We start from the raw sequence: 18,856 nt of genomic DNA, 5'->3' as shown, positions 1-18,856 counted from the left end.
TATACATATATAATAATATATAAATCTATCTATCTATCTATCTATCTATCTATCTATCTAAACACTATTATGTATATATTTATATTTACTATTTTATACTATTTATACTATTTTATTAATTTTTTAGTCATGCAATATAAGTTTTTATTTTTTGACTCTCTAATTCCGACTTTGTCCTTTTCCAATCATAGCCCGTCACACATGCACATCCACACACACCCCTGTCCTTTTGTCACCAGGAAACCTGAGCTGCTGCTAATTGTGGTGCTGGCAGGATGCCGTAGCCATTATGGGCCGTCATGTGCAGCGGGCTCTCGTAGAGAACTGTGGCTAGATGAGCTGCCACTGCACCACAGTGTGGACGGCTGCCAAGCCAGGTAAAATAGATATACATTTATTTACATTTTATATATAAAAAGTATATAAAAAGCCAATTATGCATTATTATATATTTATACAATTTTTATTTTATTTGATTTAATATTTTCTATCTATCTATCTATCTATCTATCTATCTATCTATCTATCTATCTATCTATCTAAACACTATTATGTATATATTTATATTTACTATTTTATACTATTTATACTATTTTATTAATTTTTTAGTCATGCAATATAAGTTTTTATTTTTTGACTCTCTAATTCCGACTTTGTCCTTTTCCAATCATAGCCCGTCACACATGCACATCCACACACACCCCTGTCCTTTTGTCACCAGGAAACCTGAGCTGCTGCTAATTGTGGTGCTGGCAGGATGCCGTAGCCATTATGGGCCGTCATGTGCAGTGGGCTCTCGTAGAGAACTGTGGCTAGATGAGCCGCCACTGCACCACAGTGTGGATGGCTGCCAAATTGAGCTCAGCAACCTCTTTGGTGTGCCCTTTGGGTCAGCTTACACAGCAGCGCACCGTTCTGCTGAAATCCCTGAATTAATGCAGAGAGGGAAGAAGAGGGGGAGGAATGACTCAAGCAAAAAAGGAGGTACACAAAATGGTGCTCACTTTTATTTCCTGTGTCAGAATGGGGCAGTCCAACACAAGGGGGTTTATAAATGGTGGTGAAATGTGAGAATGTTTGGGGGGAGGGGTGACAGTCCTGTCCATGTCATGTGTTCACTTTCATTCATTTGGTGGTCTTCAAACAGACTTGGGTCCAATAATGCGCCCCTTTCTTTTAGGTTCAGGATATTTCAGTCTCTGGGTTGTGTCAGCTCTTCACTTTTTGACCTTGCCCTGGGCGGCCACAGCCTCCATGGCTTTGCGCACTGTTTCCTCGTCTCCCAGGAACTGCATGGGTTTGATGGGCTTCAGGTCCTTGTCCAGCTCATAGACGATGGGAATGCCTGTGGGCAGGTTAAGCTCCATGATGGCTGCATCTGACATGCCTGTAGACACAGGTGAACATCTTGTCACATATATACACTGAGGTTTCAAAGCCTTGACCTTTCCTTGACCCCTGTGACCTTTACTTTCTACAGTGCATCACTCTCTAGGGAAAATGCAGAACCTTTCTGCTGAAAGGTTGTGCCTGTAACAGAAACCTCCTAATCTCTTCTATGTATAAATGAGGGCTATAAATAGTCTCTGTATCATCTGGGATCATTGAAGCATGGTGGTCAGACACGTTATGTGTTTCTGAATGCTATATGTTTCTGTTCCTGTCTTGTTCCTTGATATGCTCAGCTAACTTGCAGTTTTATTATATAACACATCACTCGCCCTAGTCCTTAAATAGTCTTTAAACTAAATGCTTGGTGGGATGATACTCACTCTCTAAGTGCTTGACGATACCACGGAGGCTGTTGCCGTGGGCTGCTATTATGACATATTTATTTTTATTATATACTAATTATATTATAATATACAATATATCTTATAAAATATATTATGATTATAATAAATATATATATATATGTGTGTGTGTGTGTGTGTCAAATTTACTTAATATTTTTAATATTTATCTTTTGGGAATGCCTGTGGGCAGGTTCAGCTCCATGATGGCTGCATCTGACATGCCTGTAGACACAGGTGAACATCATGTCACATACATTGAGTTTTCAAAGCCTCAACCTTTCCTTGACCCCTGTGACCTTTACTTCCTACAGTGCATCGCTCTCGAGGGAGCATGCAGAACCTTTCTGCTGAAAGGTTGTGCCTGTAACAGAAACCTCCTAATCTCTTCTATGTATAAATGAGGGCTATAAATAGTCTCTGTATCATCTGGGATCATTGAAGCATGGTGGTCAGACACGTTATGTGTTTCTGAATGCTATATGTTTCTGTTCCTGTCTTGTTCCTTGATATGCTCAGCTAACTTGCAGTTTTATTATATAACACATCACTCGCCCTAGTCCTTAAATAGTCTTTAAACTAAATGCTTGGTGGGATGATACTCACTCTCTAAGTGCTTGACGATGCCACGGAGGCTGTTGCCATGGGCTGCGATTATGACGTTTTTGCCGGCCTTGATCTCAGGTACAATAACCTCATTCCAGAAAGGCAGGGCACGAGCGATGGTGTCCTTCAAGCTCTCGCAGATGGGAAGCTCACCCTCTTTCAGACCCTTGTATCGTCTTGACTGGTAAAAGAGGAATGGAACATGATCGAACTTGCAGCCATGCCACCATCAGTTTTTACATGAGTGACATAAAAGTAAAGTGTCACATGCATGAATGAATTATGCCAGAATTAAAAGTATGAATAGTTTTATATATAAATAGTTTAACATTTATCTTGACCTGCTCCTCTCCATGCTTGGCTGCCGTCTCTGCCTTGTTCAGACCAGTCAGACCACCGTAGTGACGTTCATTCAGACGCCAGGTGCGCACTACAGGCAGCCACATCTGGTCTGTGACCTCCATGATGGTCCACAGAGTCTTGATAGCGCGCTTCAGAACGGAGGTGTAGCACACATCAAACTTCATGCCTGCATCTTTGATGGCTTGAGCACCACGCTTTGCTTCCTCCAGACCCTTTTCACTGAGGTCTGCATCAAACCAGCCACAGAAACGGTTCTCCTGGTTCCAGGAGCTCTCGCCATGGCGTACAATCATTAGACGATGAGCAGCAGCCATTTTGAAAGAATTTGGGTTTCACTACAGTATTTTCCAGACTAAACCCACCAAACACAGCCCTCCTTGCTGTTGTGCACACACTCTGTTACAGACAGTGAGCCCTGCGTGCCTATGCTTTGCTCTTTTTATAGCATTCCGGTATGTGGCCTGTCATATATGTCATATCTATTCAGCTTTGAACCAATCACAGTGTTCCACTTTCAGAATGACAGTTGAACTTACCTATTGACTCTCATTTGTAAGGGGGCGGACTGGATATCTATCTACTGCTCGAAGGGCAGAGGTCGTGAAGAGATTCAAAATAGCAACATGACTCTTAAACTGAGAAGTGTGGAATAAAAGTGCAAAGATCAGAGTAAGCCTTAGATCTCAGAGGCTAGAGGCCATCAGTAAACACTGTAGCTCAAATGTAGAGAGAGAGAATGTAGAGGCCACATAATGTAGAGTACATCAGGAGTTTCCAGGCTGAGGATTTAAGTATCCTGTTAATATTTTAATAGCTAGCTATAATGAACTTCTTAATGTCATAAAGTATTATGTACTGTATATAATGTTTTATTAAAGAAATTAACATATGTGTTTATGCAGCATTTATATGTGTCTGTTTACAATTAAAAAAAATAATTTAGTTTATTTGTGTTATATTATGAAGTTCATTATCACTAGTTATTAAAGTGTTAATGCTATTTAAACACTATTTAATCCTAATTTAGACACACAAACACACACACACACACATTAAGGGGGGGGCACACACATTAAGGGGGGCGGACAATTCAGTCTGCATTAGGAAAAACATTCACTTTTTGTTCATGTGTCATATTGTATGTACTACCCCTCATATCTAGCAGAGGCGATGGTGTGTTTCCACAGGTAAAGCACTGAAAATAGAGCTGTAACCATTCCTCACTTCTTTTCCAACCCCACGCCCACCTCCTCCCCTCTTCCTCTCTTCCTCCAGCTTTCATCTCTGTATCTGCAGTGGAAGCTGCGTGTTGTATGTATATATTTGAGCCATTTACATACCATAATTAGGTTCATAATTAAATAATATCTTAAAATAATGTGACGAGGCACAATGCAAAGCATGATTTGCTTAATTATAGCTTCTTATGCAAATAATGCCCTTGGTGGCAGTCACAGAGTGTATGAACGTATAAATTTAGCATTTTGTTTTATGATATTTTCAGAGTAAAAATCGAATAATTTCTTAACAAAATTATATTATATTCCTTGACATGCACATTCAACTGCACATAGCTCTCTCTCTCTCTCTCTCTCTCTCTCTCTCTCTCTCTCTCTCTCTCTCTCCCTCTGCTCATCTACACATATCTCTCTCTCTCTCTCTCTCTCTCTCTCTCTCTCTCTCTCTCTCTCTCTCTCTCCCTCTGCTATTGATACTGCATTGTCAGAGTTTAGAAAATCACTTGCGTCAGAGCTTCTTTCTGGCTATATAAGCTGCACTGACTGCGGTAGGAGCAGCAGATCAGTGTTTGAAGGCTGATCGAGCTGACTGTGGTACTGAGGCACAGAGCAGCTTGTCCTTTGGAGCCATGAGTGCCGTCGGGTTTGACCCCTACTACTCGTCCTCTTACAAGCGCTGGTATGTGGAGAGCAGCCCCCGGGTTTCTCAGCGTGGTCGTTCTCGCACCACGTTCTCTGCCCATCCCCCTTCTCTCTCCTCAAGCCGCCTCCACTATGCCTCCCCTGGTCGGACCTCCGCCGGTCTGCTGTTGAGCAGCCCTGGCCGCTCTGTGGACATGGACATCAGCCACGCCGCCCAGGTAAGCTCAGAAGTCCGGGCAGTGCGAACTCAGGAGAGGGCCCAGCTGCAAGAGCTCAACGACCGCTTTGCAGGTTACATTGAGCGCGTCCATGAACTAGAGCAGCAGAACCGTGCCCTGGAGGCTGAGCTGCTCCTGCTGAGGCAGAGGCATGTAGAGCCTTCCCGCCTGAGGGGCCTGTACGAACAGGAGGTCCGCGCTCTGAGAGCCGCCGTTGAGGAGGCCCGCATGGAGAGGCAGGCTGCGCTGAGCCACCGGGAGAGTATGGAAAATGCCTTGCGGAGCCTGCAGGCCAGCTACGAGGAAGAGGTGGTTGCCCGCGAGGACACCGAAGGCAGGCTTCTGGAGGCCCGCAAGGAGGCCGATGACGGCACTCTGGCTCAGGTGGAGCTGGAGAAAAAGGTTGATACGTTGCTAAATGAGTTAGCGTTCCTGAAGAAGGTCCACGAGGGTGAAATCTCAGAGCTGCAGGCCCAGATTCAATATGGGGCCCAGATCGCCATTGAGGCGGAGACTGCCAAGCCCGATCTGTCCAGTGCCCTACGCGACATCAGAGCCCAGTATGAGAAGCTGGCAGCCAAGAACATTCAGTCAGCTGAAGAATGGTTCCGTGGGAAGATGGGCCACCTGACAGAGAGCGTGGCGCACCACACTGACGCAGTGAGGAACTCCAAGGATGAAGTGGGAGAATATCGCCGCCAACTTCAGGCATGTGTCCTTGAGATTGATGCCTGCAAGGGCCTGAATGAGTCTCTGGAGAAGCAGCTCAGGGAGGTGGAGGACAAGCAGAGTACAGAGATTGCTGCCATGCAGGTTAGTGTTAGTAACCACAATTTTGGGTAATTTGAGTTCTCAAATCATTATTTTGACATCCATCCTTCCCCACAGGATGCAATCAGTGACCTTGAGGATGAACTTCGAGCCACTAAGAATGAAATGGCGAGATACCTTAAAGAGTACCAGGATCTTCTCAATGTCAAAATGGCCCTTGATATTGAGATAGCTGCTTACAGGTAGAACCACTAATATAAGGTCAGATTTTTGGATTAATGTCAATGCTTCCAATTCATCACATGATCTTTTCCGTTTTTTTTGCAGGAAGTTGCTTGAGGGGGAGGAGTCTCGCTTCAATGTGGGTGTGGGAGGTTTGGTTGGTGCCTACTCTGTTGGTCCTGTCTACTCCCGACCCATGTTCTCACTGTCAACCCTGAGCTCTGGTGCCCCCTACCTGTTTGGATCTCGCCTGGTTAGTGCATCCCTCTCAGCCCATGAGGCCATCACATCCAGTCAAGCTCAAGAAGCTGCTGCCAGTCCTACCAAGGAAGAAGAAGAAGAAGAGGAGGAGAAAGAGGAAGAGGAGGAAGTAAAGGAAGAGGAAGCGGAAGAGAAGGAGGAAGAAGAAGAAACAAAGGAGGAAGAGGAAGGTAAGATTCAGAAGCTGTTTTCGTAATTAAGAATAAGAATATTATACAATTCTAAATACTGACACGAAGTGCATTACTAAATTACTGTTTTGCATGACTAAATTACTGTTTTAAACAGGTGCTGAACAGGAAGAGGAAGCTGGAGCAGAGGAAGAGGAAGCTGCAGCAGAGGAAGAGGAAGCTGCAGCAGAGGAAGAAGAAAAAGGAGACAAGGAAGAGGAGACTGAAGAAAAAGATGATGTTAAAGGGGAAGAAGAGGAAGGAGATGAAAAAGAGGGAGATGGTAAAGAGGGTGAGCAGAAAGAGGGAGAGGAGGAAGAGGGAGAGAAAGGTGAGGAGGAGGAAGTGGCTGCAGAGGAGGATACTGAAGCAGAGAAAAGTGAGGAGAAAGCTGACACAAGTGCTGATAAGGCCAAAGAGGATACAGAGACAGACAAGGAAGACACTAAAACAGAAAAAGACAAGGTAGAGAAGAAAAAAGTTGAGCCTAAGGCTGAAAAAGCCAAAGAGGGAGTCGAACCTGAACCAGCCAAAGAGAAAGCCAAGGAGAAAAGTGAACCCGCACCTGAACCAGAGTCAAAGGATAAAGGGAAGGAAGAGCCAGAGAAACCCAAAGCTAAAGAAAAGGCAGAGCCAGAAAAGCCAAAGGGTAAAGATGAAGGTGAGAAAGGCAAGAGTCAGAAAAAGGAAAGTGTAAAGCAGGAAAAGGGAAAGGAGGAGACTGAGAAACCCAAGGGGAAGAAGTAATGAGTCTGATCTTTAACAGCACAAATACCAGTAGCCTGACCTGCTTCTCTAGTTCTCCTTCAGTCTGTAACTATCAACATGCCTTGATCAGTGGTGCTGAGAGCAAACTGCAATACAATGTTTGAAACCACAGTCAACTTTATCAGCGTTTAAAACATAATGATTGTCTGATGTTGCTGTTGATGATCTACATATCTGAGTGAATGTATGCTTGTGAAGTAGATTATATTTTTGAATGAAGCATCGGTCTTGCAATTGTAAAAAGTGAATATTTGCTGCCAGTACAATAAAAACATGCTTCTTGATGATCAAAAAGATTTGCTTTGATTTTTTAAATATTATTTGAGGGTGTAATAATTTTTAATAGTTTCCTTACTCAGAAGTTCTTTAATGTCTGCTTAATTTAATGGATGCCTTTAGATATTTAAAGCAAATTTGAAACTTAAATATGAAAGGTATGAATCTGCAACACTTTTAAGTGTTATACAAAAAAGGTTGTGAATGTAATAAAAAAAATGATGCAGAATTCCTAATGTGGGAAAACTTCATAAATAAAAAAATGCCAGTGAGACATTTATTAAAAGCTTTACGGATCATGTGACCTTTACTTAAACTGTTGCTGTATACACCTTTTTTTAAACACCAGTTTTTAAAGGTACCTCTGAAAAAGTAAAACTTTATTTATATAGAACATTTAAAACAGTGCTTTATATGTGCACATACAAATGTACATACATCAGGAGTTAAAATTGACAGTATAAGAATAAAATATGAGTACACAGAAAACAAAGTGTCAGATTGAAACCTGGGTCATGTTGCTGAAGACACTAAGTTCAATGTAAAATAGACAGTCATTACTGTCTGATAAATTTAGGATATTTCCTTTAAGAAGACTTTTCAGAATTTTACTTATTAGCAGTACATTAGATATAGTACAATATAATACAAACTACACCCAAATACTAGTGCATCTGTATACATTTCCGTATTGCTGTGCCCCACAACTTGTGCTGCACAAATAGTTCACAGAACTTGAGGAGCATTTTTTAATGAGTCCTTTGTAGCAGTATCAGGGAACAATGCCCAGGACTGAATATATAAATAATTACATTTACATTTAGTCATTTAGCAGACGCTTTTATCCAAAGCGACTTACAAATTAGGACAATAGAAGCAATCAAAACCAACAAAAATAATTCTCAAAATGTTTTTGACTAGACAGGAAAGACAAAAACACTGTAGTTTTATCACTTTAGTTTTTAAATTATGTATCATATTTAATGGAATGATGGCCAATTAACAATACTGATGCCTTGAACAGTCCATTATGAAAGTTGCGTAGTATTTGTATTTGTTGTATATCTCTGATGGTGCAGTCTCAGCCTGCAATGCAGCAACATTTTCTCAATAAATTCTCACATACAGCTGCTAGTATGGGCAATTACTGTCATGTAATTGCATTCGGCAGATGTCTCACAGATGGTTCAACAAAACATTCAATAAAAATAAAGTACATATACTGTACATGTAAATCATTTTAGGCAGATCTTTAAGTTGCTGATCTTGTAAAGAACAAAAATGTGATGAAGCTCAATACCAAGATTTTTTAAATATTTATTTAAAGTTGAACAAACAACATACAGTATATTACCAGTTTCGTGAAAAGTCAGCATTACTGTCACATTTTAGTCACCTGACCTGTCCAACAGTTAATGGAAGTGTCTAAAGGAAGGAAGTCAAGTCAATTCTATGCATACAAGAATGTGTGTGTGCACTGACAGGTTTATTTTCAAATGCACTCATCAAGTAAACATAACTGACAACGATAAAAAGCATGTTTAAGGCTAAGAGTTTCTTAGTTGCTTTATGTACTGAGTGTATATGACCATGGGCTATTTTCACCATCGTCTTCATCCTTTTTTACATTTTTGGCTCAGTTGGTGTCCTCGTGATAATATTTATAAGGCTACTTTTGTCAGAACACAAGTCTCTACACCCCTCATTGCTCAAAATCAAAGTAAATGTCATTCCCCACCGCTCTGCGAGTATTTTATATTACTGTCATACATAGGGTGGTTATTTTTCTATCTCAAAAAACGAGGAGCGCACTCCCCCCTGAGCTGGCATGCAGATGCCACATTCAAGTGACCGCCCCCCTCCCCCAGGTATTGCAGTTTGAACAAAAGTGAAAGCGAGTCCCCGGCATCCCGGACCGCATATGCAGCAGAACCCATTTAAAGCTATCACTCAACATGCATTTTTTAGCTTCTAGCCACATCTTATGGCTTCTCTCTATGCTTGTTTTTGTTTCAGTGTGGTTAATGTAATACATCTGTTGAGCTTTATGCTTTCTTTGTTATGTTAGTGTTGTGTTGAATGCTTGATATGCTTCCTCCTCGGTTCCTCTTCAGTTGGTTGGAGCTGGACACTAGGGTCTAATCTGCTTCAGTAGCCTTCACTGCCTGCTTCTCCACGGTTTTGGAGACCACCTTCTCCTGGACGGTTTCCTCCACCGCATCTCCTTTCTCGGTGACGGTAACAGTTTTTGTGACTTGCTTGACTCCACCTTCCCCAGTGGTGGTGGTCTCCACTGTCTTGGTGATCACCACTCTCTGGCTTGTTTCATCTTTGGTTGGGCTCTCATCCACTCCGTTGGAGATCACCTCCTTCTTATCGGACTCTTTCTTCTCGTCTTTCTTGCCCGTGTCTCCGTTCACGGTCGCCTCTTTCTTTTTATCTTCAGGCTCTTTTTCTGGTTCACTCTTTTTAGTAGCTTTCTCATCTGCTGGCTTTGGGGAATCTTCTTTAGTTTCTGCTTTCGGTGACTCTGACTTTGGGGCCTCTTTCTTGGGTGGTTCTGCCTTAGGACTCTCAGTCTTGGGAGACTCACTTTTGGGGGCTTCCTTTTTTGGAGCCTCTGTCTTAGGTGATTCCTTCTTCAGGCTTTCACTCTTTGGGCTCTCACTCTTTGGAGATTCTGATTTAGGTGTCTCTGTCTTGGTTTCCGTCACAGTTGCCGTTTCTTTCTCAGATTTGGGCTCCTCCTTCTCCTCTTTTCCCTTCTTGTCTTCCTTTGCCGCTTCTGCTTCTACTTTCTTAGGCTGCTCCTTTGCTTCTGGTTCTTTTTCACCGGTTGATCCTTTGTCGCTACCTGCATCTGCCTCATCTTTCTCATCACCCTCTTCCTCTCCTTCTTCTTCTCCTCCGCTGGTCTGCTTCTCCTCTGCTTTCTCACTCTCAGGAGAGGCCTTTGCTTCGGGAGATTTAGTTTCCTCTGCTTCCTCCTCTGCATCGTCCTCTTTCTTTTCATCCTCACCCTCCTCTTCCTCCTCTCCTTTTTCTTCCTCTTCATCACCCTTTTCAGCTTCTTCTTCTTCTTCACCTCCCTCTTTCTCTCCCTCCTCTTCAACCTCAGCAGGGGCTCCGGAGGCTACTTTGGCTTGGGTAGAGGCGACCACCTCCTCCTCTCCTTCTCCTTCCTCCTCACCTTCACCTTCCTCTCCTTTCTCTCCTTCGTCCTCACCACCTTCTTCATCCTTACCCTCAGCCTCTCCCTCTTCCTCTCCTTCTTCTTTTCCCTTGGCAGCTGACAATTCTTCTGCCATCTCAGCCAAAGCCTCATCCATCTCAGACTTCTCATCCTCCACCCTGGTCTCCTCGATGATCTCCTCTACAAACTTGTGCTGCACTTTAAGCTTTGGAGGCTCACTTTTGACCTTGGGGCCTTTGGTGACGGCCTGGCGATATGGGAAAGTGCTAAAGTGGCTCTCTTCTCCTTCAAGAAGTTTTCTACATAAAGAGAAAAGGCACAGAAGAAGAAGATACAATTGCGACTTAGGCTGTTATCATAATTATATGTAAAGATTACATGTAGACATTTCTCTGAAATATGTATGGCTATATAATTGGCTAAAATACAGATAATTAAGTGGTAAGGAAATGCTGCTTTTTTGCATAAAATAATATATATTCTCATTCTCATATTTGCATTAACAAATATTTAAATAATAATATAACAAATGTTAATTGTTAATAAATATTAAATATAATATTAGCAATGTAATAATAACAATACATATGATAAATAATAATATTAATAACTAAAAATAAAAGGTATTTACACCATATACTCATATGCAAAATATATCCCAATTTTACCTGTATGCAGCAATCTCTATATCTAGTGCCATTTTGACATTCAGGAGGTCCTGGTATTCACGAAGATGCCGTGCCATCTCCCATTTCGTGCTCTTGAGTTCATTCTCCAGCTGGTGGATGGTTTCCTAGTGCACCAGACACAATATTGCGACAGTTTAGTAAAATAAATCTGTTGCTGAAGACAGGAAAAACTGTTGTATGCTCGAGATAATCTCAAGATCATGTGTGTGTGTGTGTGTGTGTGTGTGTGTGTATATATATATATATATATATATTCCTGGCATGATACAAGGAACTTCTTGTGTCTATGATGCTAATTCTCTCACAGTACCAATTTATATATATATATATATATATATATATATATTCCTGGCATGATACAAGGAACTTCTTGTGTCTATGATGCTAATTCTCTCACAGTACCAATTAAATTACAATTCAGAGTATCACTGTATGGCTTCAAGGGCAACCATTAGGTGCATTCAGTCTGTGTCTGAAGTGATTCTAGGACACAATGAGTGAACCCTGCCTCTGCTCTGACTCAGCAAAGAGCGGGGAGAGACTGCATTGTGGGTGTCTGCCTCGCCTTAACCCTTTCTAACACCATTCCACTGCACCTATGATGTAATGAAGCATCATATGCAAATCCTCTTGTGAATGACCAGTCTGTCTCTCTGCTTTCCATAGTTAGCTCAGAAGAAATAGCATCACACAGCCATGCAGACTTAACTGTGGTTTGATTTCATTCTTGATGATAGCTGCATCACATTTTAAAAGCCAAACTGATTTATGATGCATCACCAGTGCAAATGCAGCAAGGCTGCAACCATTGTTCACCACAATACTCAGAGTAGTAATCTACCAATATGAGTTTTCAACTGCAAGTGAGGAACATTATTTTGATTTTCAACAAAAAATATACAAAAGCATACACTATTAAATATAGTAGTATAACTGTTTGATACTATTGTTTTTCAACTTTCATTGCACTTTAAAGCACTTATAAAATGCAAGTTTGGAAGATGGCACGTTTGTTTAAATAACAAAAACAAATGGTATGCTTATGTTTAGAGCATGCGATTATGTACCTGAAGGCTGGCAAGGTCATTGTTGTGTCGGTCCTCTATGTCGTTCAGCTGCCTCTCCAGAGACTCTTTGGTTCCTCGGACAGACTCCAACTCGATGGTTTTGGACTGTAACTGGCGGCGATAGTCTGCGATCTCGTCCCTTGCGGATTTGATGGCGCTTTTATTTTGGTCGGCGGCCTCCGTGAGTTTCGCGTAGCGGCACACGAACCAGTCTTCCACCTGCTGGAGGTTTTGCGTCGAGTGGCCCTCCAGCTGCGAGCGAATCTCGCGCAGCGCTTCGGTGATATCCGCCTTCTGGTAGTCCCTCTTCTCCACGGTGATCTGCGACGCCTGCACCTGCGCCAACAGATCGTTCATCTCCTCTTGGTGGTTGTTGCGGATAAAAGCGATCTCGTCCTGCAGGGACTGCACTTTCTTCTCCATCTCTGCTTTGACGAGTGCTGAGTCACCCATGTCCTTCTTCAGGGCACGGACGATCGCTTCCGTCTCTTCCCTGATGCGGGCTTCCTCGTCGAAGCGGTCCCTGAGGCGCTGGATATCTTCTTCAATGTGGTCGGTGTCCAGTTGGATCTGCGCCTTCTCGTGATGGATCTGCTCCAGCATGGAGCGCAACTCCTGCAGCTCTTGGTCGTAAAGTTCGCCCAGCTGAGACTGCGACACCTGCCTCTGCCGCAGTGACTGGATCTCCGCGTCGATCTGCTTGTTCTGCTGCTCCAGAAAGTGCACCTTGTCGATGTAGCCGGCAAAGCGGTCGTTGAGTCCCTGGAGTTGTTCCTTTTCATTGGAGCGTTTGTAGTCTCCATTGAGGATGGAGGTCTGAGTGAAATCAAGGCTGTCGGTGGAGCTCAGAACTGTTGAGCCGTAAGCTCGCGCCACCGGTACGTTGAAGGTCCTCTTGTACGAAGAAGAACTCGGGCTTGCCCGCGACCAGGTCTGGGAGCGGAACCCGCTGGAGGGGCTCGAATAGCTCGTCCTGGTTTCCATCACCCTCCGGTAGGGGCTTCCTATAGTGTCTATCGGATAACTCATCAGGACGGACGGGGTGTGAACGTGCAGATGAACAGAAGTGTGAGGTAAAGAAGTGTATAGGTGTAGGGTGTGTGGCTCTCTCAGCGCTGGATAGCCGCTCGACCTGCGTTTATATACTCGAGGCGCTGTGGCGAAAAAGCTCGATGTGGGAGGGTCCTGCTTGCTACATTTATTTTTTATCAGTGTTTCAGCTTCCTGGTCACACATAACGAGTACTTGGGTGGCTAATCCAGTGTGCGATATATTCAGTGACTTATAAAATAACTTTCAAAAATGTTTTCTGTTTGTGATTGTTCTAAAAAATGACTTTTAAACAGTTTTTAGAAAGGACACCAAAAGTTTGTGGTGTTTAATCTTGGTCTATAATAAAATGATACATAACCAGTAGGCCTACTTATGTTTTATCAGCCATCAAATGTTTATAAACGCAGTCAAAATGTTTACACTTTTATGTAAAATGAATATGCACTTTTAAGACGCTCCCTGGTCAACCTTTTCTGTTAATACACCATAAGCTCCATTTTTCGAGCCATAAAAAGCTCGATGTGGGAGGGTCCTGCTTGCTACATTTATTTTTTATCAGTGTTTCAGCTTCCTGGTCACACATAACGAGTACTTGGGTGGCTAATCCAGTGTGCGATATATCCAGTGACTTATAAAATAACTTTCAAAAATGTTTTCTGTTTGTGATTGTTCTAAAAAATGACTTTTAAAGAGTTTTTAGAAAGGACACCAAAAGTTTGTGGTGTTTAATCTTGGTCTATAATAAAATGATACATAACCAGTAGGCCTACTTATGTTTTATCAGCCATCAAATGTTTATAAACGCAGTCAAAATGTTTACACTTTTATGTAAAATGAATATGCACTTTTAAGACGCTCCCTGGTCAACCTTTTCTGTTAATACACCATAAGCTCCATTTTTCGAGCCATGGGTGGATATGAAACGCGTAAAAGTACAATTTCTTACAAAATATAACAATGTTTGTTTGGATAGAATTGCAATATGGTTATAGGGCTACAGTTACAGTGGACGTGACATCATTGGTACCCAGAGTCCCTCAGACAGAGTCTGAGCACGCAGCCCAATCACTGACTGAGCGTCTACAGTCAGCACCAAGGACAGCGGCCCGTATCAGACACATTGAAGGGCATTTGGCTGGACAGTACTGTAGTGTGCTAATCTTTCTATGCAATGACACTCTTTTCTTTTTAAAATTTGACATTGCAGAGTATATGAAATTGAATGACAATTAAAGTTAATTTTAGTTCTTACAAGAAATAACTGAACAGGGGTTTGTTTTTCAATGTGCCTTGCACTGTAAAAACATAGATGTCTGTAGAACTCATTTATTTAAAAGAAATGTCTTGACTGAATTTAAAATGTTAAGATGCCATGCTATTCCTGAAAGTTGTGAACTGCTAGAAATTAGTAAGTCAGTAATTAATGTGGTAAGTTAACTAAAAACTACAAAATCAAACAGGAAAAAATACAATAATCCAATACATTATTTAAATTATTTATTTGATCTTAGTATCTTTTTTACATTGTTGTATTCATATTAAATATATTTCAAATGGACAATAACATGCAATTATAATGAAATAACATTATGTCTTAACACTGAGAATTATTCAAATAATTCAGCCATGATGTGTATTTTATTTACATTATATTACTTTTATTGTATGATCTTTAAAGTTTGTAGGAATTCCAAGTACTTTATTTGCTGTAAATAGTGTAACTTTGGCTTTTTGTGCTGGCTGATGAATTATTTTTTTTCTATAAACCAGAATCCTGCTTTTTCAGAATAGACAAAAAATACATGTAATGTTGGACTGGGACATACTTTTATTGTATGATCTTTAAAGTTTGTAGGAATTCCAAGTACTTTATTTGCTGTAAATAGTGTAACTTTGGCTTTTTGTGCTGGTTGATGAATGATTTTTTTCTATAAACCAGAATCCTGCTTTTTCAGAATAGACAAAAAATACATGTCATGTTGGACTGGGACATGTCAGATAGTGCTGACTGCCTCTAAAAGAACACCTGCTATGCATAGAAAGCACTCTACTTCTTACCTTTATTTGCTTCACATGGCCAGGCTTTTAATATATATGATAAACTAAAGGACATATGACACATCTGCTGATATGATCTCCCTCTTTCTAATGAAACCTGAGGAAAATTAGTTGGATGGCTTTAAATAGGCTCATAATATTCAAAAATACCAAGGATGCACAATGCTTTTCAAAAACATTTTAAAGTTTTAATATTATTATTATCTATTTGAGCATACATGCTTAAGTTGAGAAAGAGTGTTGAGATGGTAATTGATTGATCCAGAACTGCAGTTGCTGTAGATAATTCAACCATTTGGAACTATGCAGTGCTGAAAGTCGTTTTGACCTTATATAGACATCTAGCATTAGCAACCGCTAATTTCCTGTATTTCTCATCGCTCAGCACAGATTTTAATCGTATCACCAAAAATTCAAAATGATTCATCACAATGTCCCAAACCAATCTTATTGAACCATGAGAGGACGATGAATTTGTCCCCCCTGAGTGGACTAAAATTAGATATTTCCAATTAATTATAGGACTTATTCTATTTGTTTTGTCATTGGATTTGTGTCCGAGCATTAATGTGAAGCCAGATTTAGCCTGTGTGCAATCATTCAGAGCAGCATAAGAAGAGCTCCTGAACTCAGTGACCTTATTTCTCTACTGTCCAGCCCCGAGTGAAAAACATCCCTTCAAAATGTGCAAATCATCCCTGAGGAGCTGGGTGCCTGTCACTCAAGGTACTTTTGTGGCCATACAGAGCAGTGTAGTTTAAAATTCAATGCAGGCCACCAGTAATGCTGCAGAGCACGCCCGTACCAGCCTACTGTGATGCATTATTAGAGATCCAGCTATAACGTGACGAGCAGTGAACTCCAAATCAGTATGACAGCGATGAGGCACGTACGCAGGGAGAGAAGCCTGTGATTTATTAATTAACAATGCTGGAAGGAGGTATGCGGTGCATTAGTGGAGTGAGATGAACAGAAATGTTAACGTAAGGCAGTGTTTCTCAACCCTGGTCCTGGGCGCCCCCCAGCACTGCACATTTTGTGTGTCTCCCTAATCAAACACACCTGATTCAACTCATTAGCTCATTAAAAGAAACTCCAGGACCTGAAATGGGGGTCAGATAAGGGAGAAATACAAAATGTGCAGTGTTGGGGGGCGCTCAGGACCAGGGTTGAGAAACACTGACGTAAGGGATCAAATGGGACCTTGTCATGTGAATATGTTTGGTGCAAAACCTAAAAAAAAAAGGGTTGCAAAAAAAATTTAATTGCAAGATAAGCTCTGGTGCAAATGCAGAGTAGCGGTGCATGAAATATAGTTGATGCTGATTTAAATCTCTTGAGGATGCTGTTGTTAAATCAGCCCTGGAGGGATTATTTTGCTCGGTTCCTTCTCCTGACGAGACCGGATGACTCCACAGTAATCTGTAGACAATGTGAGAATTGCTTTACGTCTGAAAGCATTTGGAAATACATTGATCTGGGTAATTCATGACTCATTCAAGGTCCCACCTAACATCAACTAAACATTTTCCCTTCCTTGCCCTCTCAATGTGTTTTTCTGCCAGTCATGTTTTATTCATGAGAGTTTGAGAAAGGGTTAATGTGTGTGTTGGCCCTGAAAGTGTGTGTAAGTTATAGAGAGACCCCTGCTGGTCTCTTTTTAGCTGTGATTTATGGCCTTATTCTCATCAGCCCCTTGAGGTGGTTAGCAGAACAAAGACGTTGGGAGTCAGCATATCGATGTGGAAGCAGCGAGCAGCATCATACGAGCAGAGAGCCTTAACGATCTATGTCATGGACAAAATCCAACCCTCATTAAGACACACCTTTAACATATGTATATACTCATGCAGTCGATGCACTTGAGAGTTGGTGAAACAAAAAAAGTGCTTCAACATCATGTCTCCATATTTTAAAACTGCAGTAGATGTTATAAGTATGTACATAAGATTTTATATGTAAAATTCTGTAAATCCATGAGCCTGATAATAGCATATTATACACTAATACTGTTTTTTTTTCTTTTGAAAGAAATTACTTTTATTCAGCATTAAAGGATGCATTGAATGGCTCAAAAGTGACAGCAAAGACATTTATAATGTTACAAATGCTGTTCTATTCAAATTTCTGTCCATACATATTAGAATGATTTCTAAAGGATCATGTGACACTGAAGACAGGATTAATGACTGCTGAAAATTCAGCTTTGCCACCACAGGAATAAATGACATTTTAAAATATTCAAATAGAAAGCATTTACTTTAAACTGTAATACTATTTCACAATATTACTGTTTTGACTGTAATTTTTGTTTTTTTTTCAAATAAACGCAGCCTTGGTAAGCATAGGATAATTTTACTGACCGCAAACAGTTGAATGGTAATGTAGGTCTGTGCAGTCTGTCTCATAGGCCAAGGTGTGTTTTTGTTGAGAATATAGGACTGATGCTAGAGATGTAAAGAAACAGTTCACCCATAGGGAAATTGTTGATGTATTGTTTTTTTTTCTTTCTTTCTGTGGAACACAAAAAGATAATTTTAAAACATTTTTTTTCATTTAACAACAGCTTTAAACTGTAATACTATTTCACAATATTACTGTTTTGACTGTAATTTTTGTTTTTTTTTCAAATAAACGCAGCCTTGGTAAGCATAGGATAATTTTACTGACCGCAAACAGTTGAATGGTAATGTAGGTCTGTGCAGTCTGTCTCATAGGCCAAGGTGTGTTTTTGTTGAGAATATAGGACTGATGCTAGAGATGTAAAGAAACAGTTCACCCATAGGGAAATTGTTGATGTATTGTTTTTTTTCTTTCTTTCTGTGGAACACAAAAAGATAATTTTAAAACATTTTTTTTTTCATTTAACAACAGTGGTGTTGTCAAGCTGCAAAAATAGACAAAAAAAAGCCTGATAAAAGCAAATTTTTGTAGGTTTTTCAATTTTTAAATGACAAGGACCACCAAATATGATCATACTTAAGGAAGGGCCCCCAACCTAAAATTTAAAAGACACCTATATAGTTTTTTTGAATAAAGACCCAGTATTGTATAAAATATAATTAAGAAAATATTTCATTTAACAACTTGTTTTTTTTTAATATTTTTCTCTAAACATTTCTACATACCCCCTAGCACTCCACTGTGGCCCCCTGATGAATTATGCATTATATAAGTATTCTGAAGCCATATGATAGCTTTTTGTGATGCCACATATGTTTCTCTGCCCTGGTCCTGGTCTCCCTAATCAAACACACCTGATTTAACTCATGAGCTAAGTACCAGAGACTCTAGTACAGGGATCCTCAAATCTGGCCCACGAGATCCACTTTCCTGCAGAGTTTAGCTCTAACCCTAATCAAACACACCTGAGCATACTAATCAGTGTCTTCAGGATCATTAGAAAATCACAGGTAAGTAACTTTAATCAGGGTTGGAGCTAAACTCTGCAACGCATTGCCCCTCCAG

The 18,856-nt window shown here is 40.9% G+C and overlaps 3 protein-coding genes and 1 long non-coding RNA gene across 5 annotated transcripts; 1 reads left to right on the top strand and 3 right to left on the bottom strand.

Moving 5' to 3' along the window:
- Positions 1–984: 984 nt before the first annotated feature.
- LOC107703601 (uncharacterized) lies at positions 985–1,835 on the bottom strand. Its single transcript, XR_001635848.1, has 2 exons — positions 1,773–1,835; positions 985–1,387 (listed from the first exon to the last, which is right to left on the bottom strand). It is a non-coding gene; the product is annotated as an uncharacterized LOC107703601 (long non-coding RNA).
- A 124-nt stretch (positions 1,836–1,959) lies between these two features.
- On the bottom strand, positions 1,960–3,190 carry LOC107703473 (phosphoglycerate mutase 2-like). The gene is made up of 3 exons (XM_016506087.1): positions 2,729–3,190; positions 2,400–2,628; positions 1,960–2,018 (listed from the first exon to the last, which is right to left on the bottom strand). The coding sequence occupies exons 1-3, from the start codon at positions 3,074–3,076 to the stop codon at positions 1,960–1,962; spliced, it is 636 nt and encodes a 211-aa protein (XP_016361573.1). The 5' UTR covers positions 3,077–3,190.
- A 1,263-nt stretch (positions 3,191–4,453) lies between these two features.
- On the top strand, positions 4,454–7,340 carry LOC107703600 (neurofilament light polypeptide-like). The gene is made up of 4 exons (XM_016506291.1): positions 4,454–5,673; positions 5,749–5,873; positions 5,959–6,284; positions 6,403–7,340. The coding sequence occupies exons 1-4, from the start codon at positions 4,630–4,632 to the stop codon at positions 7,029–7,031; spliced, it is 2,124 nt and encodes a 707-aa protein (XP_016361777.1). The 5' UTR covers positions 4,454–4,629; the 3' UTR covers positions 7,032–7,340.
- Positions 7,341–8,947: 1,607 nt separating this feature from the next.
- On the bottom strand, positions 8,948–13,443 carry LOC107703599 (neurofilament medium polypeptide-like). Of its 2 annotated transcripts, XM_016506290.1 has the most exons (4): positions 12,278–13,441; positions 11,190–11,314; positions 9,862–10,820; positions 8,948–9,819 (listed from the first exon to the last, which is right to left on the bottom strand). In XM_016506290.1, the coding sequence occupies exons 1-4, from the start codon at positions 13,304–13,306 to the stop codon at positions 9,467–9,469; spliced, it is 2,466 nt and encodes an 821-aa protein (XP_016361776.1). In that variant the 5' UTR covers positions 13,307–13,441; the 3' UTR covers positions 8,948–9,466. The 2 variants fall into 2 exon arrangements, with proteins under 2 accessions (XP_016361776.1, XP_016361775.1); XM_016506289.1 differs by having other exon boundaries at positions 8,948–10,820; positions 12,278–13,443.
- Positions 13,444–18,856: the final 5,413 nt, after the last annotated feature.

Source organism: Sinocyclocheilus anshuiensis, unplaced genomic scaffold, assembly GCF_001515605.1.
Source record: "Sinocyclocheilus anshuiensis isolate Anshui unplaced genomic scaffold, SAMN03320099.WGS_v1.1 scaffold330, whole genome shotgun sequence".
NCBI classification, from domain to species: domain Eukaryota; kingdom Metazoa; phylum Chordata; class Actinopteri; order Cypriniformes; family Cyprinidae; genus Sinocyclocheilus; species Sinocyclocheilus anshuiensis.
The sequence above is the reverse complement of the archived record's forward strand: the minus strand, read 5'-3'. Positions and strand labels throughout refer to the sequence as shown.

Bases quoted from the DNA above. Each gene is read 5' to 3' on its own strand.
- LOC107703473 (XM_016506087.1), bottom strand. From the start codon at position 3,076: ATGGCTGCTGCTCATCGTCTAATGATTGTACGCCATGGCGAGAGCTCC. The intron at 2,629-2,728 runs GTTAAACTATTT...TGTAAAAACTGA, and splicing joins AGGAGCAGGTCAAGATAAAT to TGGTGGCATGGCTGCAAGTT. The intron at 2,019-2,399 runs GTGAGTATCATC...CTGTGTCTACAG, and splicing joins CATCGTCAAGCACTTAGAGA to GCATGTCAGATGCAGCCATC.
- LOC107703600 (XM_016506291.1), top strand. From the start codon at position 4,630: ATGAGTGCCGTCGGGTTTGACCCCTACTACTCGTCCTCTTACAAGCGC. The intron at 5,874-5,958 runs GTAGAACCACTA...TTTTTTTTGCAG, and splicing joins ATTGAGATAGCTGCTTACAG to GAAGTTGCTTGAGGGGGAGG. The intron at 6,285-6,402 runs GTAAGATTCAGA...TGTTTTAAACAG, and splicing joins AACAAAGGAGGAAGAGGAAG to GTGCTGAACAGGAAGAGGAA.
- LOC107703599 (XM_016506289.1), bottom strand. From the start codon at position 13,306: ATGAGTTATCCGATAGACACTATAGGAAGCCCCTACCGGAGGGTGATG. The intron at 11,315-12,277 runs GTACATAATCGC...CTGGTGCACTAG, and splicing joins ATGACCTTGCCAGCCTTCAG to GAAACCATCCACCAGCTGGA. The intron at 10,821-11,189 runs GTAAAATTGGGA...CTCTTTATGTAG, and splicing joins ATAGAGATTGCTGCATACAG to AAAACTTCTTGAAGGAGAAG.